At 42.4% G+C, this 23220-nt stretch overlaps 2 protein-coding genes and 1 pseudogene across 7 annotated transcripts in view; 1 reads left to right on the plus strand and 2 right to left on the minus strand.

Moving 5' to 3' along the window:
• Positions 1-469, minus strand: part of Usp37 (ubiquitin specific peptidase 37) — a 77140-nt gene extending 76671 nt beyond the window's left edge. For all 4 annotated transcript variants that reach the window (XM_090354813.1, XM_090354811.1, XM_090354812.1 and 1 more), the window contains exon 1: positions 1-469. The gene's annotated coding sequence lies outside the window, so the exon portion shown is untranslated.
• Positions 298-23220, plus strand: part of Cnot9 (CCR4-NOT transcription complex subunit 9) — a 27618-nt gene continuing 4695 nt past the window's right edge. The window contains exons 1-5 of one of the 3 annotated variants that reach the window (XM_090354820.1): positions 298-808; positions 7949-8128; positions 12170-12285; positions 13250-13359; positions 21639-21748. In XM_090354820.1, the coding sequence (XP_090210946.1) occupies positions 785-808; positions 7949-8128; positions 12170-12285; positions 13250-13359; positions 21639-21748 (540 nt within the window). In that variant the 5' untranslated portion in view covers positions 298-784. Of the gene's footprint in view, positions 809-1178; positions 1407-7948; positions 8129-12169; positions 12286-13249; positions 13360-21638; positions 21749-23220 lie in introns of those variants that run through there. The other 2 variants (XM_090354818.1, XM_090354819.1) reach the window with 2 other exon arrangements.
• On the minus strand, positions 10274-10706 carry LOC150048781 (large ribosomal subunit protein uL23 pseudogene; annotated as a pseudogene).

Below are 23220 nucleotides of genomic sequence, written 5' to 3' on the forward strand. Positions count from 1 at the left end.
CTGAGCCGGAGGGTCTGCAGCTCCGGGACAAGTCGGCTGGAAGCACAGAGTTCACGAAGAAGAGGAGGAGCCGAGGACACACACACAAAAAAAGGAAGAGACGCCGGTCCCAAGCAGCGAGGTCGCTCACTCCCCTAAGACAGGGAGAGCGGCTGATGGCGGGAACTGTAATCACACGCAAATACGTACGCACGCACGCACACACGACGCGACCACACCAGGCGCGTGCGCGCCAGTCTCTAAGCACCGCCCCTCCCTCCCTTCGCTCCGCCCCATCACTGAACGCCTATTAACCCGAGAGAGCCCCGCCCCAGCCATGACCATAGTACGCATGCGCACTTTTCTCTTCGCCCAATTTCGACCTCCCACCATTTCCCGTTTTCCTCAGGCCCTTTGGGCATGCGCAATCCTTGCCCTCTGAAGGCTGTTGGTATTTTTCCCGCCCTTCCCTGGCCTTTGGGGGGGAGGTCAGAGTTCACGCTTCCCCGGATGGGGATGCCGGCTTGATTTTCCTGGGGAATGTGCAGACAATGTGTTGTCAATGTCCTTCTGGTCCTGAATCTTAAGAAGGATCAGGAAAATACTGTGGGGGCTGTCCAGTTGACTAGGCCGAGGACTGGAGGCGGGAATCTGTGTGGGCGGAGCTAGGGGTCAGAGGTCAGAGGTCTGCGAAGGGGGCGGAGCGAAGCGGATGGCGGCTCCTCTTCGGCTTCTGAGGCGCTGAAGCTGGGTCGCGGGGTCGGACGCGCCCAGCTGAGGAAGACGAGTGGCGGCCGCTCCCACCATGCACAGCCTGGCAACCGCTGCGGTGAGTGTCTGGGCCCTCTCGGCCCGGCGTTTCGGCCCTGTCCGATGTCCCTGTCAGGCGGAGCGCGCAGCGATTTCTGTCCCCAGCCTGCGAGGCCCGTGGCCCTGGGTACCGTCCGCCGGCCGTGGCGGAGGCGGTCCCCGCTCTCCCCGCCCGTGCTTCTCACGGCCTCCCGGGCGTCCTCCCGGGCGGGCGGCGCATTCCACTGCCCTCTGGAGCACTAGGCCTGGTCCCGCACGCAGAGCGCCTCCTGCGCGGCTCCGGCCGGCCATTCATTGATTCATTGCGCCGAGCGACAGTTTGAGGGCGCCAGTTGTGTGCCCGGGTGCCGGGCGCCCGCCGCAGTGACGGGAATTCCACGGTCAGTGTGGTGGGGCTCGTGCTCCTCGAGCTCCCCGCCCCGGCACATCGCCGTGGGGAGGACTTGGGGTTCTAAGCCCAAGCCGCTTGCTTCGCGGGGTGGCAAGTCCCGAGAGCCGCATCGTTATTACATTGGACTTCACGTGTCTCCGCATTTTAAACGCCCATTGCCAGGACAGCCTTGTAACTAGACAGAGGAACCGGGTATTGTAATCCGACGGCTTTCCGTGGCTCTCAGGTAGTCGAGGCGCCTTGCCATGGTCCCCAAGGCCCTGTGTGATGTCCTTACCCACGTGTACGGCCTCGGTAGTTGTCACTCCTTTAGCTCCAGCCAAATGTATCCATGTGCGTTTCTACTTCAAGGGTCTAGCTTTATTCTGATTCATTGGGGATGAGAGTCTTGGATTTGTCTGCCAGGGCTAGCTTCGAACCCGAGTAGCTAGGTTTACAGGTAGGAGCTACAGGTAACCCAACTTATTTTGCTGATTGAAAAGCTGAAGATGAAAGAAGTTTGGCCACCGAACTTACACAGCCACAATTGGGGAAAGGATCGTTTAATCCCCTGCCGCAGAAGGCTAGTTCCTTTAAAAAAATAAAAAAAATTCAACCAAGAAGTGATTGAAGGATTCAGTGTACTGAAATTACAATATCAGACTAAATGACATAATTACTAAATAGATCAGGAAAAAAAACCCATAACGTGAAATGTACAAATTGAAAATTCCAGCTGAGCGTTACTAAGCAATAGAAAACGTTGCTTCTTGAAATCTGATTCCTGTCAATTTGCTATTTCCAGAGACAGTAATACTCTGCCTCTTATCACCTTGTTTCACAGTGTAATTATTCTAAATGAAAAGGTGTCCTTTATAGCTTTCAATTAGGTGATTTAAATTTCCCTAGCTTTTTGTTCCTTCTTCCAAGTTTCAGCTGTAATTTGAGAAGAGTAAACTGGAAGACGGGGTTGCTGCTGGTAGAGGACAGGCAAGCTAAATGAGGAAAAATCTTCCTAAATTGGTTTGTTGATCTCTCAAAATCTGAGCAAGTCTTTTCCAGAGTTTGTACTTTAATAAGCCACTCTTTCTTGTGTGCCTAGACTCTATACCTAATTATATCTATACTCTACCCTTAATTCTTTCTATTCTTTGTTGCTCCTTGCTGCATCTTTGGAACAGCCATTACAATGGTATTTCATTACTGATAGAACTCAATACTCATTTCTTCAATTAAATTTACAATGCTTTACATTAAATTACTGATTTTTTTTTCTGCGCCCATACTAGGGCTTGAACTCAGAACCAGAATGCTGTCTCTTAGCCTTTTTTTTTTTTTTTTGCCAGTCCTGGGGCTTGAACACTTTTTGCTCAAGGCTATAGCTCTGCCACCTGAGCCACTGGGCCATTTCCACTTTTCCTGTATATGTGGTCCTGAGGACTCGAACCCAGGGCTTCATGAATGCTAAGCAAGCACTCTACCATTAGACTGTGCTCCAAGATCTGCTGTCTCTTAGTTTTTTTTTTTACTAACACTAACTGCTAACACTACTCCTTGAACCACACCTCTACTTCCAGCTTTTGGATAAGTTAATTGGGAAATAAAAATTTCATATACTTTTCTGCCTAGGCTGCCTTTGAACCTTGTTCCTCAGATCTCAGTCCTCTAAGTAGCTAGGATTACAGGCATGAACCATCAGTGCCTAGTAAAAATTTAAATGTTTGTGAGCTGAAGATGTGGCACAGATGGTAGAGTGTCAGCTGTGATTGAGTAATTGAGAACAGGGCTGAGTTTAAGCCCCTATACCAGCAAAAACTATATATGTGAACTTTTAGCCAAGACGCTGGTGGCTCACTCGTATAATCCTAGCTACTCAGGAGGTTGAGATGACGGTCATTGTTCAAAGTCAGTTCAGGCAGGAAAGTCTGAGGCTCATCTCCAGTTAACCACCAGAAAACCAAAGTGGAGCTGTGGCTCAGAAAGGACCAGTGCCTAGATCTGGCTGAGTTCAAACCCCATAACTGACAAAAAAAACTTTTAAATGTAGTTTCTCTTGTTACACTGTTTGAATCACAGCAATTCTCAGAGGGTCCTTTGTATCATTTATTGACTAGACTAGTGATGAGAATAAAACATAAAAAGTTGAGCTACCTCCTCAATGCCTATCCACAATTGCCTATGTTAATCCCTCTTTTTTTTTTTTTTTTTTAATTTTTGGCCAGTCCTAGGGCTTAAGCTCAGAACCTAAGCCTGTCCTTGGATAGTTTTGTTGTTTTGTTTTGTTTTATGGTCATGGGACTTGAACTCAAAAAAAAAAAAATTAACTATTGCTCTCACCCACAGTCCATAGCTATTGTTAATGTTTTAGAGATGATCCTTCATTAGGCAAGTCATGTCTACTACATGAATTTGCATGTCTGCTACAGGGCAGCATGTGCTCTAGCTGCTTCCTTGACATCTATGTCAGTCACTGCCTCAGAAATTAAAGGGTTGTACCACATCTGAATAGAACTCTTTTTTTTTTTTTTTGGCCAGTCCTAGAGACTGAACTCAGGACATGAACACTGTCCTTGGGCTTTCCTCATAGTTAATGCTCTACCACTTGAACCACAATACCATTTCCAGCTTTTCTATATCTGTGGTACTGAGGAATCTGAACCTGGGTTTTCATGCATGCTAGGCAAGGACTCTACCACTAGGCCAAACTGTTGGCCCATGAAATGGAACTCTATGGATGAATTTTGTTTTTGAGGGTTATACTCAGGGCCTAAGCACAGTCCTTGGGCTTTCTCAAGGCTAGAAGTCTATCACTTGAGCCACAGCACCACTTCCAACTTTTTCTATGTATGTGGTACCGAGGAATGGAACCCAGGGCTTTGTGCATGTGAGGCGAGCACTCTACCACTAGGCTACGCTCCCAGCCCTGCTCTTTAAGTTTTAAATAACTTCCCTATGTCTTAAGTTCCTCATCTGTAAAATAAAGATGGTGATAAGGATTTAGAACAGTGTATGACAAAGTCAGCACTATATGTATTAACTGCTATTTTTACTTAAAAGGTAATTGTAGTTACCCCTTGATAGGTTGGTATTCAGTTCTATAATGCTATTAAATTGGTGATAAAACTCAATAGGGATGGCACAAAAGAAGAATCACAGGTAGGCACTAAATTGCCCTACTCTTACTGAACGGTTACAGAACACCAAGCTAATGCCAATAAGGGGCCACATTAGCACCCATCTGGTAGAGTGCTACCTCTCTTAAACCCAAAGTTTCGTGGAAACTATAGTATCCACAAAGAAGTTACAAGTTGGAGGATTTCTGGAGGATGTAGTCATAGCCTTGGAACCCAAGTGTGTGTGTGTGTACATGTACATATGTTGCATGAATGCCAGCCATATTAGGGCTTGAACTCAGGGCCTGGGCACTCTCCCTGCATTTTTTTTTTTTTTTAAAGCTTAAAGCTAGAGCTCTATCACAGTTTCACTTGGGTTTTTTTGTTTGTTTGTTTTGGTTTTTTGGTTTTGCTGGCTAATTGAAGATATGAATCTTTTGAACTTTCCTGCCTGGGCTACCTTTGAACTAAGATCTCAGCCTCTTGAGTAGCTAGGATTGTAGATATGAGCCTCCAGTACCTGGCTTTTAAGACATTGAAATGTTTTAGGATATTACTCTAGATAAACATACTCTTTCTTCTGGTAGCGTTGACCTTTCCAAACATACTGTGGTCTTTAAGTGGGGAGCTTATCTAACAACATAAAGAGGGCCATGTTTCAAGAACACTTTTTGGAAGAGAGGGGAATTGCTCTACTCTTTCAACCGTACTGTTGTAGGATATTTGATTCTTGAATACTAGTGGGAATTACAAAACAACTTTTAGCAGATTACTGTAAAAGAAGACATAAGCTGCATATTTCAGTCCTGTCAGCTAATTTGTGTTTCATTCTATGAGGCAAGTGGAGTAGTAAGCATCAAACTAAAAGCATATAATTAAGCTTCCATTTATAGAAGACCATTATTCAGGTTGAGTAAAGTAAATTAGTCCATCTCTAAGTCCTTCTTATATTTCATTCTCTTCCTCACAAAAACAGTTCTGTTTTTTCCCTTTCAATCTATGTAATGGGTAGGTCATCGTTTATCACCCTAAGGTATAGTGGAAATTTGTATTCAGAAAATCATCAGAACATGCCATTTGAAAACTGGGTATACTGAGCAAGGTAATTCATCTGTATATTAGTAATGTTATCTGCAAGTATAAATGACTTTTTAATCTAATACCTGCCTTTTTATTCTTCCTGGTTTGAAGAAAATTATATATGAGAATGTTGGGCATAGGGATAGAAATTCTGAATTTGTTACAAATTTATAGTTTAAAATTAAGCTAAATCATATAAAGTTTTTAAAAATGAACACTAGGAAATGAAAAAAGGGTTCTGTTGTTTGTTTGTTTTGTTTATTTTTGCCACTACTGGGGCTTGAACTAGGGTCCTCAGTACTGTCCTTGGGCTTTTTCCCAAGGGTAGTGCTCCAGCACTTGAGCCACAATACCACTTCTGGCTTTATGTATGTGGTACCGAGGAAGGTCTTCATACATTCTAGGCAATCACTCTACCCTTAGGCAAAAAACTCTCAGCCCCCCCCTCCCTTTTTTTTTCCTTTGTTGCTTTTTTTGTTTTCTTGTCTTTTTTTTTTTTTTTAATCTGTCTTTGGGGAAGTCATAGTAAAGGGGGCAAAAGGTGAACAAATGTAACAATGGTACTCACTAGATAGTTATCTGCAAAATGAACTATACAACTTGTGGTGGGGACAAATAGGAGAAACAGAGAGGGAGAGAAGGAATAACATTGTCCAAAAAGAAATATACTCATTACCTAATTCATGTAACCGTAATTCTTCTGTATATCATCTTTATAATAATAATAAATAAATTTAAAACTAAACAAATAAAATTAAATGTAAGTTAAGAGCTCAGTACTAGTGGCTCATGCCTATAATCCTAGTTACCAAAAGGCTGAGATCTGAGGATTACAGTTCAGAGCCACCCTAAGCAGGAAAGTCCATGAGAATCTTTCCTCCACTAAACTACCAAAAAAGTCAGAAGTAGAGCTTTAGTTCAAGTGGTATAATGCTGACCTTGTACAAAGAAGCTCAGAGACAGAGCCCAGGCCTTGAGTTCAAGCTCTAGGACTTGTACCATCAAAGAAAGAATGTGAATTAAGGTAAAATTTATCTTTTTTTCTAGTCTACCATTTTATTTCCTAGATAAGGCTAATTAAGAAACAAAATCAGGCCAGGAGTATGGCCTAATAATGATAGAGTGCTTGCCTAGCCCACACAGAGCCCTGGGTTTGATTCCTCTTTACCACATACACAGGGGGAAAAAGCCAGAAGTGGTGCTGTGCTCAAGTGGTAGAGCAATAACCTTGAGCTAAAGAGCTCAGGGACAACACCCAGGCCCAGAGTCCCATGACCGGCAGAAAAAAAAAAAAAAAGAAAAGAAAAATAGAGGGAATGTTTGGATTTTCAGCATAGTAGTGAATGCAAGGTTTTTGTTTTTTGCCAGTCCTGGGATTTGAACTCAGTGCCTGTGCACTATCCTTGGACACTTTTTGCTCAAGTCTAGTGCCCTGCCACTTGAGCCACAGCACCACTTGCAGCTTTTTCTGTGTATGTGGTACCAAGAAATCAAACCCAGGGTTCTTTGCATTTTGGGGGAAGTTTTTCCATATTTTGGAATTTGTTCCATGGAAGAGATATCAGAGTTAGTAAGGAGGAACCAACACTGGAAGGAGATGCATACTGTTAAACAAATTGTTACATGAAGAATGTTTTACTATAAGCGGAGCGCTGTGGTTCATGCCTGTAATCCTAGCTACCCAGGAGACTGAGATCTGAGGATTGTGGTTCAAAGCCAGCCTGGGCAATAAAAAGTCCATAAGACTCTTATCTCAAGGGATAAGGTGGTAGCCTTGAGCTGAAGAGCTCAGGGACAATGCCCAGGCCCCAAGTTCAAGTCCCACAACTGACAAAAAAAAGTTTTATTGTATATAATATGTAAAGCTCCCATACATAACGATTGCCTGCTGCTTACTTAGGTGTCCTTCTATAAATCAAATATATAAATATATGAGTATGTATATATATCAATGGAAGCATAGTATATATGCTGTTCTGCTTTCTTTCCAGTTTTTAATTTAGTATCTACATATGATTGTATATAGAAAAAAGGTTTTAAAAAGAGATAAAGTACTACATAGAATTCCATTATAAAGATGTACTGAGATATATTTATCCTATCTCTTATTGATATTTCTTAGTTTTCTATACAGCCCAAGCATACTTGGGTTCAGTACAGTTCAAGCATACAGGATAAATTCCTAAACATATATTTATTTATTAATTGCCAAACACATTACTTTATACCAAATGTATATATTCAGAAAAGCTCCTCTGATATTTATGACCAATATATTCTCTAAAGAATAGCTCTATTAGCTGGACACTGATAGCATAGCCTGTAATCCTAGCTACTCAGAAGGCCAAGATCTGAGAATCACTGTAGGAGTGTCTGTGGAACTTAGCTCCAGTTAACCAGGAAAAAAAAAAATAGAAGTAGATGTGTGACTCAAGTAGTAGAGCCCTAGCCTTGAGCACAAAAGCTCAGGGCCAGTGCCCAGACCTAGAATTCAAGCCCTAGGACTGGTGATAGATTGTGGGGGGAGGAAGGGAATAAGCACTATTAAGACTTGTTTTAATCTTAACAAACTCAAATTTTCTGCTTTCTCCTGAAGCCTGTGCCTACTGCACTGGCTCAAGTGGATAGAGAAAAGATCTATCAGTGGATCAATGAGCTGTCCAGTCCTGAGACAAGAGAGAATGCTTTACTGGAGCTAAGCAAGAAGCGAGAATCTGTCCCTGACCTTGCACCCATGCTGTGGCATTCATTTGGTACTATTGCAGCACTTTTACAAGTAAGTTTGGCTTGGGGAGGGGGGTATCCTGTGTCATTCAGTTATCTTTGTCACACTTTTGCTTTCTTCTACTTTCAATCAAATTATTTTGAAGACTTTAGGAGGATGATACTTAAACATTGTATTTGCAAGAACCTGGACTTACTTTATTTATTTTTTTCCCAGTCCAGGGGCTTGAACTCAGGGCCTGAGTACTGTTTTTAGGCTTTCTCAAGGCTAGAGCTCTACCACTTGAGCCACAGCACCACTTCCAGCTTTTTCTGTGTATGTGGTACCGAGGCATTGAACCCAGGCTCATGCATGCTAACGCAAGCACTCTACCACTCGGCCAAACTACTGGCCCCGAACCTGGGTTTTGTGGTTGTTGTTGTTTACTATTATTTTTACAAAGGTGATGTACCAAGGGGTTACAGTTACATAAGTCAGTTAAAGAGTCCATTTCATTTTGGACAGTGTCACACCTTCCCTCATTCTCTCTGGAAGAACCTATTTTAGGAAAGTCTATTGTAGTAATTCAAATGTAGATTCTTGAATCCTACTCAAGAGATGAAGTTTAGTCAGTATGGGGTAAGATATAACAGCTTTAAGGTTAAAGATAGATATATTTATATAGCAAGTAACTGAGTCAGGTAAGGGTGGCTTATATCTATGATCCTGGCTACTCAGCAGGCTGAGATCTAGGGATCAAGGTTCAAAGCCAACCCAGGCAGAAAAGTCCATGAGACTCTTCACCTCCAATTAACCACCAGAAAACCAGAAGTGGAGCTGTGACTCAAAGTTGTAGAGCACTAGCCTTGAACAAATGAGTTCAGGGATAACTCTGAGTTCAAGCCTCACAGCTGATTAAAAAAGAAGAAGAAGAATGGGGCCAGCAGTTTGGCCTAGTGGTAGAGTGCTTGCCTAGCATGCATGAGGACCCAGGTTGGAGTCCTCGGTACCACATACACAGAAAAAGCCGAAGTGGTGCTGTGGCTCAAGTGGTAGAGCTCTAGCCTTGAGAAGGTCCAAAGACATTGCTCAGGCTGAGTTCAAGCCCCAGGACTGGGTGGGGGGGAAGTAACTGAAATTTGGTTCAGGTGAAGTGGTTTATTGGTGAGGAATGGTTTAAAAATACAATCTCCATATATTTAAGTAGTGGAATATGCATTTCTCGAAGTGTTGCCCCATATTCCTAATTTTTTAAAGGTGTTTTGTGTGCGTGCGTGCGTGCGTGCTTGCTTGCTTGCTTGCTTTCTTGCTTACTAGTACTAGGGCTTAAACGAATGGCCTGACACTCTTGCAAGGCCTTTTCTGTTCAAGGCTGTTACTTTGCCATCTGCCCTATGGCCCTACTTCTAAACTTTCGCTAGTAAGTTGGGAGATGAGTCTGATTGAATTTTTCTGCCTGGGTTAGCTTCAAATCATGATCCTCAGATCTTAACCTCCTGAGTAGCTTAGGTTTACAAGTGTGAACCATGAGCACCTGACTCCTAATTACTAGATTTATACCCCCTAATCCATGTAGTTAATTGTTAGTATTTGGGAACATTTTTATTTATATTGGTGATTCACTCATTCCATCATCTCCCCCACACATATTTATCCCATCTTTGCCAGTTATGGAAATGTGTTTTAGTGGGAAAGAAATGTATATTTATAATTAGCCAGCTGGATGCAGTTTTTAGATGATTCCATTTTTTTTTCTTTTATTTGCCAATCCTGGGCTTGAACTCAGGGCCTGAGCACTGTCCTTGTACTTTCTCAAGGGTAGAGCTCTATCACTTGAGCCACAGCACCATTTCTGACTTTTTTTTTTTTTTTTTTTTCATTTCTGACTTTTTTCAATGTATGTGGTACCAAGGAATCGAACCCGGGTCCTCATGCATGCTAGGCAAGCCCTCTACCACTAGGCTAAACCCCCAGCCCTCCAATTTTATTTTTTAATTTTATTTATTTATTATTTATTTATACCAGTCCTGGAGCTTGAACTCAAGACCTGAGTGCTGTCCTTGGGCTAGAGCTTTACCACTTGAGCCATAGCACCATTTCCAGCTTTTTTCTATGTATGTGGTACCGAGGAATGGAACCTGTGTCTTCGTGCATGCTAGGCACTCTACCACTAGGCCAAACTCCCTGCCCAGATGATTCCAGTCTTGTTGACAACATCTAAAGCATCATAATCAGGAGCCAGTCGAACATATGCCTTCTTCTCTCCATCAGGCCTGATCAGGGTATTGGCCACATCCATGTCATAGAGCTTCTTCATGACCTGTTTGATTTGATGCTTGTTGGCTTTGACATCCACAATGAACACAGTTGTGTTATTGTCTTCTATCTTCTTCATGGCTGGCTCAGTGGTCAGGGGGAACTTGATAATTGCATAGTGGTCAAGCTTGTTTCTCCTCTGAGCACTCGTCTGAGGATATTTGGGCTGTCTCTGGAGCCACAGTGTCTTGGGCTGCTGGAAGGTGGGTGAAGTACATATCTTCTTTTTCTGGCTGTGGACCCCTTTCAGCACTGCCTTCTTGGCCTTCAAAGCCTTTTCCTTGGCTTCAGCTTTTGTAGGGGCAGGAGCTCCCTTCGTTTCTTTCAGCACCATCTTGGAGAAAATGCCAGTTATGGAAATATTTTGCATGAAAGTTTTGTGATGAAAATGAATGGGCTAGGCACTACTGGCTCATGCCTGTAATCCTAGCTACTCAGGAGGCTGAGATGTGAGAATCTCTGTTTGAAGCCAGCCCCAGGCAGGAAATTGTGAAACTTGATTTTTTTTTAAATTTTTTGCCAGTCCTTGGGCTTGAACTCAGAGCCTGGGCACTGTCCTTGGACACTTGTTGCTTAAGGCTAATGTCTGCCACTTGAGCCATACAGCTCCACTTCCAGCTTTTTCTTAGTATGTGGTTCTGGGTAATTGAACCCAGGGCTTCCTGCATACTAGGCAAGCACTCCACCACTAGGCCGTGCTCCCATCCTGAGACTTGATTGTTTGTTTGTTCATTTGTTTTTGCCAGTGGGGCTTGAACTTGGGGCTTGAGCACTGTCTTTGAACACATTCATTCATTCATTCATTCATTTTGTGGGTCATGGGGCTTGAACTCAGTCTGGGTGCTGTCCCTGAGCTCATCTTCAGCTCAAAGCTACAGCCCTACCCCTGGGCCTAGGCACTGTCCCGAGCTCTTCAGCTCAAGGCTACTGTCCTGCTCCTAGGCCTGCACCCTACTCCTGGGCCTGCGAATGTTTGAGTGGTTTGTCCCATGTCTGGTGTTTGTTTGTGTTTGCTGTTTGTTTGTTGCTGAGCTCTTCAGCTCAAGGCTACCTCCCTACCCTTGAGCCAAGCCCCACTTCCCATTTTCTAGAGGTTAATTGGAGATAAGAGTCTCAGGTCCTTTTGTGCCTGGGCTGGCTTATACCTTGATCCTCAGATCCTGGCCTCTTGAGTAGCTAGTATTACAGATGTGAGCCACCACTCCACATCCTTGGACACCTTTTGCTCAAGGCTAGCACTCTGCCACTTGAGCCAGAACAACACTTCTGGCTTTTTCTGTGTATGTGGTTCTAGAGAATCAAACCCAGGCCTTCATGCATGCGAGGCAAGCACTCTACCACTAGACCACACTCCTGACCCCTTTATTTATTTATTTATTTATTTTGGGGGGAGGGGAGGAGGACTGGTCCTGGGACCTGGACACTGTCTTAGTCTCTTTGTGCTCCAGGGTAGCACTCTACCATTTGATCTACCTTGCCCCTTGCAGTTTTAGTAGTTGATTGGTGATAAGAGTCTCAGGGGACTTTTCTGCCCAGGCTGGCCTTGAGCCAGGATCCTCAGATCTCAATTTCCTAAGTAGCTAGGATTGTAGGTGTGAGCCACTGATGCCAGGCAACCCTAAGAATATTAAGTAGCATATTGTAGCTAGTTGGTTATCTTTGTGATCAAAGGAATGAGTTTTATCTCTGTTCCCTTTTAGATGGTTCAGTTCTTTCAGGAAATGAGTTTTTGGGTTTTTTTGTGTGTGTGTTTTTCTTCTGTACAATTACTTAATGCTGCTAACTGCTATTTTTCAGGAAATTGTAAATATTTATCCATCTATCAACCCACCTACCTTGACAGCACACCAATCCAACAGAGTTTGTAATGCTCTGGCATTATTGCAGTGTGTGGCATCACACCCAGAAACCAGGTAAATGCATTGAGTGAATTGGTAGAAGAATGTTTTATTGAATATGAATATTGCTGAGTATGAGAAGAGGGACAGTAGTATTATGTGTATGTGTATCTGTCTGTCTTGGTACTCTTTGTTTTTACCCAGTCATAGCAATGAGGTGTTTTTTTTTTTTCTTATCAGTTTAGTGAGTTCAGTATTATAAGACTGTTCCTATGTGAGCTGGTAGAATGTTGTCTAGCATGCACAAAGACTCAGGTTCAATTCCTGAGTACCACATGCTAGCCTTGAGAAAGCACAAAGACAGTGCTTAGGCCCTGAGTTCAAGCTCTGGGACTGGCAGGAAAAGAAAAGAAAGCAAAAAATACTGCTTAATTATACTATTACTGTTCCATAGCAGTAATAGAAGCCTAAATATAAAATGAGTTTGGCCTAGTGGTAAAGTGCTTGCCTAATATATACAAAGACACGGAATTCGATTCCTCAGTACCACATACATAAAAAAAAAAAAAAAAAAAAAAAAAGCTGGAAAATGGTGCTTTGGCTGAAGTGGTAGAACTCTAGCCTTGAGAAAGCTCAGGCCCTGAACCCCAGGACTAACAAAGATGAATGAATGAATGAATAAAAGCAAATAAAATGAGAGCTTCTTCTACAAATAAACATTTAAAAAGCAGTGTAAGCTGGGCGTGGTAGCACTGGCCTATAATCCTAGCTACTCAGGAGCCTGAGATCTGAGGATCAAGGTTCAAAGCCAACCCAGGCACTAAAGACCATGAGACTCTTATCTGCAATTAATCACTAGAAAAGGGGAAGTGGGGCTGTAACCAACCAAAGAGCTCAAGGACAATGCCCAGGCTCAGAGTTCAAGCCCCATGACCACAAAAAAAAAAAAAAAAAGAATTACTTGAAAATTTGAATGTTCAGGATACTTAGAAATTAACCCTGTACTTTGAAAGTGCCTTTTTTTCTCTCTTTCTTCCAGGTCAGCTTTTCTTGCAGCACACATCCCACTTTTTTTGTATCCCTTTTTGCACACGGTTAGCAAAACACGTCCCTTTGAGTATCTTCGGCTCACTAGCCTTGGAGTTATTGGTAAGTTATTAACTGTTTTGCGGGGGTATTTTTGTTTGTTTGTTTTGTTTTTGTTTTTGCCAGTCCTAAGGCTTGAACTCAGGGCCTGAACACTGTCCTTGAGCTTTCTCAAGGCTAGCACTCTACCACTTGACCCACAGCATAATTTCTGGCTTTTTCTATGTATGTGGTACCAAAGAATTGGACCTGGGCCTTCGTGCATGCTAGGTGGGCACTCTATCAGTAGGCCAAGCTCCCTTGTTTCTTTGTTTTTTACAAGCCTGAAATTGTAATTCACAGTAGTAATTTCAGCTGGGCATTATTTGTTTTTCTTTGTTTTTATCTTTGAAGTTTTCTCATTCACTAATACAATAAGTTACTAAAAACAGTAACTCTTGCCTGGTGCCAGTAACTCAGGCCTGTAATCTTAGCTACTCCGGAGGCTGAGATCTGAGGATCACGGTTTAAAGCCAGCCCGGACATTAAGGTCTGAGAGACCAGAAAACTGGAAGTGGTGTTATGGCTCAGGAGTAGGGCAGTACCCTTGAGCTGAAGAGCTACAGGACAGCACCCAGGGCCCAGAGTTCAAGTCCCATGACCTACCCAAAAGAACCCAGAAACAAAACAAAAAAACATAGTTACTCTTAAAAGCACCATTCTAAATGTTAGCAGGCTATGGGAATCAATATTTAGGATTCAGTTCAGTTTATATATAAGTTGGGAGAGTAAAGATAAGAACTTTATTCAAAACAATATTACAGGAACAAAAATTTAAATTTGGACTTTATTCTTTAAGATCATTCTCACCAGTAGTTGCTCATGCCTGTAATCCTAGCTACTCAGGAGGCTGAGATCTGAGGACCAAGGTTCAAAGCCAGCCTGGGCACAAAAGGACCTGAGACTCTTATCTCCAATTAACTGCTAGAAAATGGGAGGTGGGCCTGGCTCCAGGATAGGGTGGTAGTCTTGAGCTGAAAAGCTTTGGGACAATGCCCAGGCCCAGGGTTAGAGTAGTAGCCTTGAGCTGAAGATCTTAGGGATAGCGCCCAGGCTAAGTCCAAGCCCCATGACCCACAAAATAAATAAAAGAAAGAAAGAAAGTCTTCTCACTTCTGAACTTCCCAGTTTTTCTCTATTTAAGGATATACCATCCGCTACGTCATCCAATTAAAGTTTTTTATGCTCAAATTAATGTATATACATTTAATATAAAAGATACATATGAAATACATTTCACTCAGGAAAATAATTAGGCTAGGTGCTGGTGGCTCATGCCTGAACCCTAGCTGAGATCAAGGATTACCATTTGAAGCCAGCCCAAGCAGAAAATTAACCACTCAAAAACTAAAAGTAGAAGTTGGGCTCACACCTGTAATCCTTGCTACTGAGGAGGCTGAGATCCGAGGATCGCAGTTCAAAGTCAGCCCCAGCACAAAAGTTGATGAGACTTAGTATCCAAATAAACACCAGAAAACTAGAAGTGTCACTGTGCTTCAAGTGGTAGAGTGCTAGTCTTGAGTTGAAGAGCTCAGGGACAGCACCCAATCCCAGGGTTCAAGTGGAGCTGTGGTTCAAAATGGTACAGCACTAGCCCTAAGCAAAAGATCTCAGAGTCAGAGACTTCACCCTGAGTTCAAGCCCCCCAATAGACAAAAAAAAATGGAAAGGAAATAGTTATTTCAGATCTCTGGCTGCTGGATAAAGATCTATCTTTGGTCTTACAAAAATATAATATACCCAGATGCTGATGGAACTCACCTGTAATCCTTAACTACTCAGGAGGCTGAGGTCTGGGGATTGCAGTTCAAAGCCAGCCCAGGCACAGCAGTCCATGAGACTCTTACCTCTAGTTAACCAGAAAACCAGAATTGGAGTTGTAATTCAAAGTGGTAGGGCACTACCTTTAGCTGAAGAGCTCCGGACACTTCCCCAGCTCAGAGTGACAAAACAACAAACAAAAGCATTTGAAGCCATATGTGATGGTACACACCTGTGATCTCAGCTACTCAGGACACAGAAAATCAGGAGTACCATGACTTGAATCCTAGCTAGGCAAAAAGCTGACAAGACCTATTTCCACCAGTAGTTTGATGTGGTGGTACATGTCTGTCATCCTAGCTATGAGGAAGATCCAGGTCGAGGCCAGCCAGGGAAAACATTGAGGCTCTATTCAAATAATTAACCAAAGCAAAGGTGTATTTTAAGATGTTGACTACCTGACTAACAAGTTCAAGATCCTGAAATCAAGCCAATACACACACAGTTTATTTCCAAATCACCCTTCTTTCCTCAAGGCTTATAGTTTCTGCTTAGAAGCAGACTAAAAAGAATATTGATTAGACACACAAACGTTTATTTTGTTAGATTATTTTCAAATTCAAACTGTAATCAGTACCTGTGATTATAAACTATGAATTAGGAAATATAATTTTTAAATTGGCTAAATGTGGCCGGGAGTTTGGTCTAGTGGTAGAGTGCTTGCCTACCGTGCATGAGGACCTGAGTTCGATTCCTTGGTACCACGTACATAGAAAAAAGCCAGAAGTGGTGCTGAGGCTCAAGTGGTAGAGCACTAGCCTTGAGAAAGTCCAAGGACAGTACTCAGGCCCTGAGCTCAAACCCAGGACTGGCAAAAGGGGGGGAAAAATGGCTAAGTGCTAAGATGTATTTCTCAAATATAGTTTATGCTACATTATCTTGGTTATTGGACATTATTTTGTTTTTCTTGACAGGACCCATTATGTAGCCTGGAGTAGCCTACAACTCACAATACTCCAATCTTAACCTCCTTCCCTAGTGCTGGGATTATGAGCATGAGCTACTATATCTAATTCTTACTTTGTTCTACTTTTAAAGAATAACCATCACATGATACATTTCAAATGAAAGAAAGGAAGGAACTAAAAGTTGCTATAGGGAAAAAGTCAATAAAATTTGTAAATTTTGAACAGACTTAACAATGTAGAAGGGGAAAAAAGTGCAAACTACAAGCAGGAATGAAAGAGGGTCCATTGTTACAGATTCTACTAGCACTAAAAGAATAGAGGAGGCCAGGAGTTTGGCCTAGTGGTAGAGTGCTTGCCTAGCACGCATGAAGACCCGGGTTCAATTCCTTGGTACCACATGCATAGAAAAAAGCTGGAAGTCGTGCTGAGGCTCAAGTGGCAGAGCTCTAACCTTGAGAAAGTCCAAGGACAGTGCTCAGGCCCTTAGCTCAAGCCCAGGACTGACAAGAAAAAGAAAAAGAAAGAATAGAGAAATTCTGCTAACAACTGTGCTTAAAAATTGACAACTTGGGGCTGGGAATATGACCTAGTGCTCGCCTAGCATGCACAAAGCCCTGGGTTCCATTCCCCAGAACCACATACACAGAAAAAGCCAGAAGTGGTACTGTGGCTCAAGTGGCAGAGTGCTAACCTTGAGCAAAAGGTGTCCAGGGATAGTGCCTAGGCCCTAAGTTCAAGCCCAGGACTGGCAAAAAAAAAAAAAATGGACAGCTTGGGCTAGGGGTTTAACCTAGTGGTAGATTGCTTGCCTAGACTCAGATTTGATTCCTCAGTGCCACATACATGGAAAAAGCCAGAAATGGCCAAGCATGGTGGCTCACACTTATAATCCTAGCTACTCAGGAGGCTGAGATTTGAGGATCAAGGTTCAAAGCCAGCCTGGGCACAAAAGAACCTGAGACTCTTATCTCCAATTAAAAGAACCTGAGACCAGCGTAATTCCTCAGTACCACCTACAGAGAAAAAGCTGGAAGTGGTGCTGTTGCTCAAGTGGCAGAACTCTAGCCTTGAGAAAGCCCAAGGATAGTGCTCAGGCCCTATGTTTAAACCCCAGACTGGCAAAGAAAAAAAAAAATTAGTGAGTAGCTACTTTTAGTAATTCACACTTGTAATTCTAGACACTCCAGAGGTTGAAATCTGAAGATTATAGTTTAAAGCTAGCCCAGACAAGAAAGTTCAATAGATTCTTATCTCTAGTTAACCACCAAAAAGCTGTAGATAGAGCTGTTGCTCATGTGGTAGAGTGCTAGTCTTGAGCAAAAGTTAAAAAAAAAAAAAAATAGGTCAGGGGCACTGCTCACACCATGAATTCAAGCCCAGTTTAAACATGCACACACACAAATTGACAACTGAACTGGGAGCTAATGACTCATGGCTATAACGTTTTTTGTTTTTTATTGTCAGGATAATGTATGGGTTACAGTTACATTTATCAGGTAATAGGTGCATTACTGCTCACACATTGATACCCCCTCTCATGTTTTTAGCCCTATTTTCCTCCTCCCCACCCCTCCCAATCATCTTGTTTACCCCCCTTCCCTTTCCTATTTCAAATAAACAAATAACCATATATATAATATACCAAGTAATAAAGTCAGATACCATAACAACATGAGATTAACCATAGTCACAAATAAAGAGAAGAGAAATAACATAGTACATTAAGAACAACAATCATACAAGATAAAGCTCTTGTTTCCATATCCTGGAGTTCCTTTCATTTGATCTCATGATCTTATGTACCTAGGTTTTGAGCTATTGGTCCTCTGCTAGAAGAATCCTAGATGTGTACTAATTATTACAAATGAGGGAAACCATTGAGCCTATGTTATTTGGGTCCAGCTTACTTCACTTAATATGATTTTTTCCAAGTCTTTCCATTTCCTTACAAATGGGATAATGTCATTCTTTCTAATGGCAGCATAGAATTCCATTGTGTATAAGTACCACATCTTCTTGATCAGATCACTTACTTAAGGGTATCTGGGTTGGTTCCATATCTTTGCTGTGGTAAATAATGCTGCAGTGAACATTGTTGTGCTAGTGGCTTTAGTATATACTTGTTTATGGACATTTGGGTAAATGTCATGGCTATAATCTTAAATACTCAAGAAGCTAGCCAGAGTCTAGTCAACAAGACTATCACAAAAAAAAAAAAAAAAAAAAATCACCAATTAACCACCAAAAACCTGGATTGAAGGTATGATTCAGCTGGTAGAGTACCAACCATGAACAGAAAAGCCAAATGAGAGCACAAGGCCCAGAGTTCAAGACCCAGGAGTAGCAGCACAAAAAAAGAACAAGTAGGGCTGGGAGTGGCCTAGTGGTTGTTTGTTTACCTCGCATGCATGAAGCCCTGGGTTCAATTTCTTGGGTACCACATATACTGAATAAACTGGAAGTGGCACTGGTGCTGTGGCTCAAGTGGCAGTACTAGCCTTGAACAAAAGGTGTCCCAGGGGCCAGAAGTTTGGCCTAGTGTTAGAATGCTTGCCTAGCATGCATGAAGACCCGGGTTTGATTTCTTGGTACCACATATATAGAAAAGCTGGAAGTAAGCCAGACGTGGTGACTCACTCCTGTAATCCTAGCTACTCAGCAGGCTGAGATCTGAGGATCAAGCTTCAAAGCCCGCCCAGGCATCAAAGGACCTGAGACTCATCTCCAATTAACCTCTAGAAAACAGGAAGTGGGGCTTGGCTCCAGGGTAGGGCGATAGCCTTGAGCAGAAGAGCTCAGGGACAGCACCCTAGCCAAGTTCAAGCCCCCTGACCCACAAAAAGAAAAGAAATGAAAAAAGTCAGAAGTGGTGCTGGCTCAAGTGGTGGAGCACTAGCCTTGAGGAAAGCTCAAGGATAGTGCCCAGGCCTTGAGTTCAAGCCCCACGACTAACTGGCCAAAAAAAAAAAGTTAACAAGTAAGGTGAAACAATTTATTTTTTTACTATGTACCCTAGGTTGACCACAAATTTATGACTTTTCTGCCTTTATTTTTTCAAGTATTGAGATTATAGATATGTATCATCATGCCTGGTCATCAGTTGTTTTTTTTTTTTAATTTGTTTGTTTGTTTATTGTCTTCCATGGGGCTGTGACCCAAGTGGTAGAGCACTAGCCTTGAGCTGAAGTGAAGAGCTCAGGGATAGTGCCCAGGCCCAGAATTCAAGCCCCACAACTGACCTCCCGATGCCCTAAAAAAAAAAAGAACCAAGTGAATTTGAAAAATACAGTGTTTAGACCATGAGTATGGCCTAGTGGTAGAGTGTTTGCCTAGTATGCATGAAGCCCTGTTCAACTCCTTGGTACCACATACAGAGAAAAAGCCAGAAGTGGTGTTCTGGCTCATGTAGTAGAATATTAGCCTTGAGAAAGCTCAAGGACAGTGCCAAAGCTCTTGAGTTCAAGCCCCTGGACTAGCTTCAAAAAAATAAAAATAAAAATGCAATGTTTGTTGCCTTAATCAATGAATCAGTATTGTCTAACTGTTCTCCAAGCAGGACACTGGTAGTTCATACCTATAAATCCCAGATTTTCAGAATGCAAGATTCAAAGATAACCTCAGGGAGAAACATCGCTGAGATTCATCATAAATTAACCAGAAAAAGACAGAAATGAGAGTATGGCTAAATTGGAAAAGCATCACCCTTGAAGGAAAAAGCTGAGTGAGAACTTGAGACATTGAGTTCAAGTCCCAGTACTTCCCTGCCTAGGGCTGGTTTTGAACCTTGATCCTCAGATCTCAGCCTGCTGAGTAACTAGGATTACAAGCATGAACTACCAGACCCCGGATTTATATGGACATACCTAGTAGAAACTGGATCTTGGTGCATGGTAGGCAAGCACTAGTTGGTAGCACTAGGCCAAACTCCTGGTCTCTTTTTTTTTTTTTTTTTTGCCAGTCCTAGGGCTTGAACTCATGACTTGAACACTATCCTTGGGCTTTCTCAAGGCTAACGTCTACCACTTGAGCCTTGAGCCACAGCACTACTTCCAGCTTTTGCTTTCTTTTTTTTTTTTTTTTTCCCTCCCAGTCTTGCGGCTTGAACTCAGGGCCTGAGCCCTCTCCTTAGACTTCTCAAGGCTAGAGCTCTACAATTTGAGCCACAACACTTCTGGCTTTTTTTTTTCCCCTATGTATATGATACCGAGGAATCGAACCTGGGTCTTTGTGCATGCTAGGCAAGCATTCTATCACTAGGCTAAATTCCCAGCCCTTCCAGCTTTTTCTATGTATGTGGTACCAAGGAATTGAACCCACGTCATTGTGCATGCTTGGCAAACACTCTACCACTAGGCCAAACTCCCAGCCCTGTAAAGCAAATTTATTGTCACAGTTTAGTGCACTGACTAGCATGTCTAAAATACTAATCAGATAGGGAGAAGTTCCTGCTTTATCCCAGTTACTCCTTAGAGGAAAAACATTCCATTTTTCACAACGTGATTTTACTGTACACTTTCAGGTTGCAAAATTTCTTTTTCTAGACTGCTCAGTGTTTTGTTTGTTTGGTGTTAGGCAAGACCTTAACCACTGTGCTGAGGGGTTTTTTTCCTTTAAAAAAAAAAAAAATGAGAGCCAGGAGTTTGGCCTAGTGGTAGTGTGCTTGCCTATCATGCATGAAGACCCAGGTTCAATTCCTCAGTACCAGATACATAGAAAAGTCCAGAAGTGCCGTGGCTCAAGTGTTAAGTTCTAGCCTTGAGAAAGCCTAAGGACAGTGCTCAGGCCCTGAGTTCAAGCTCCAGTACTGGCAAAATAACAATAACAACAATAATAATGGTGCCAAGAGTGTGGCCTAGTGGTATCGTACTCACCTAGCATGCACGAAGACCCGGGTTCGATTCCTTGGTACCACATACTTAGAAAAAGCCGGAGGCGCTGAGGCTCAAGGGGTAGAGCTCTAGCCTTAAGAAAAATCCAAGGACAGTGCTCAGACCCTTAAGCCCAGGACTGGCAAAAAAAAAAAAAAAAAAAAGATGGACTTCTGCATGCCAGGAAGATAGCCCTACCAAAACCCCTTTACATAAATACTTGATCTGACTTCCAGCATCCAGAACTGTATAAATATATATAGGATTGGGAATGTGGCTTAGTAGTAGAATACTCACCTTGCATGTATGAAGCCCTGGGTTCACTTCCTCAGTACCACATAAACAGAAAAAGCTCCAAGTGGTACTGTGGCTCAAGCAATAGAGTGCTAGCCTTGGGCAAAAGAAGCTGAGGGAGAGTGCCCAGGTACTGAGGCAAGCCCCAGGACTAGGGGGAAAAATCATTTTAGTCACGTAACTTTGATAATTTATTGTGGCAGCCTGGTCTAATACATTGATCCTAGGCTTTTTTGCTCAAGTACTTCTAGAGCTGCACCTCCAATCCATGTTCCTCTCCTTTTACGTAGATGTGAACCTGATTCCCTAACATAAAGTGTTATTTAAATTCCACAACTCACTTGCAATCAATACAAATTTAATTTACCTGGAAACCTTTATTCAGTGTTTTGTTTCTCTATATTTTCTTTAGGGGCCTTGGTGAAAACAGATGAGCAAGAGGTAATCAACTTCTTACTGACAACAGAAATTATCCCTTTATGTTTGCGCATTATGGAATCTGGAAGTGAGCTTTCTAAAACGGTATGTGCTTTTAACTTAGATTTATTATTTTGACTCGAGCTGCTTATTTGTAGTCTTGGGATCATTTGCTGCTTTTTTTTTTTCCTTTTTGAAACAGGTATGGATATTTTTTCTCATTTGAAGAAAAATTCTTCATAAAAGAATCATTTAAAAAAACAAAAACAGGGGGTGGGGGGGAGGATAATGGGTACCAAGACATGTGAAAGGGTATCAATGTATGTGAATTAATGCACCTTCTATCTGGCAAATATCATGTAACCCTTTTATTAATTACAATAAAAAATTTAAAAAAAAAAAAAAAAAACCACTCAGGCTGGGCCAGAAGTTTGGCCTAGTGGTGGAGTGCCTGCCTAGCACTAAGACCCGAGTTCTATTCCTCAGTACTACATACATAGAAAAAGCCAGAAGTGCTGCTGTGGCTCAGGTAGTATAGCTCTAGCCTTGAGAAAGCTCAAGGACAGTGCTCAGGCCCTGAGTTGAAGCCCCAGAACTAGAGGAAAAAAACTCAGGCTAACTTGGCCATGGTGGCTCATGGCTGTAATCCTAGCCACTCAGAAGGCTGAGATCTGATGATCACAGTTCAAAGCCATCCTGGGCACTAGGATCTAAAGTCCATGAGACTCTTACCTCCAATTAACCACCAGAAAACTAGACATGGCACTGTGACTCAAAGGGGTAGGGTAATAGCCTTGAACTGAAGAGCTCAGAGACAACACCCAGGCCCAGAGTTCAAGCTCTATGAACACACACACACGCACGCACGCACGCACGCACGCACTCAAATACTCAGTCTAGGGGCCAGTAGTGTGGCCTAGTGGTAGCCTGCTTGCCTAGTATGATCAAAGTTCTGGGTTCGATTCCCCAGAACCACATACACAGAAAAAGCCAGAAGTGGCGCTGTGGTTCAACTAGTAGAGCACTAGCCTTGAGCAAAATGTGTCCAAGGACAGATCCCAGGCTCTGAGTTGAGTTCAAGCCCTAGGACTGACCAAAAAAAAAAAAAAAAAAAAACCTCAAGCTACAGAGCCTGAAGTGGAAAAATAGTTTGAGGCTAGGATGAGCTATATATCAAGACCCTGTCTTAATACAGAAAGATGAGAGAGCAGGTTAAACACTAATTTCTGCCTTTTCTCTGTGAAATCATATATTGCTCCACAAGTAAACTATCAGGATGTTATTTATTTTATTTTTCTTTCTGAGAATTTTGCTGTCAGAACCTTACAGCTTTCTGGTATTTGAACATGCAATGAATTCTTAACCAGCTGAATTTTTTTCTTTTTGTAAAAAGATCAAATAGTACATAAAACCTTTAGAATAAACCTTCACATATAATAATATTCAATGCAGTAGTGTTGATTAATAGCTTTTGGCACTGTGCACATGTAGTTTAAAAAAATAGTATGTGATACACACACACACACACACACACACCTCTCAGTCATCAAATGATAATGTTTGGGAAGGTGAGTAAA

Source organism: Megascapheus bottae, chromosome 21 (assembly GCF_031878675.1).
Source record: "Megascapheus bottae isolate mThoBot1 chromosome 21, mThoBot2.hap1, whole genome shotgun sequence".
NCBI classification, from domain to species: Eukaryota; Metazoa; Chordata; class Mammalia; order Rodentia; family Geomyidae; genus Megascapheus; species Megascapheus bottae.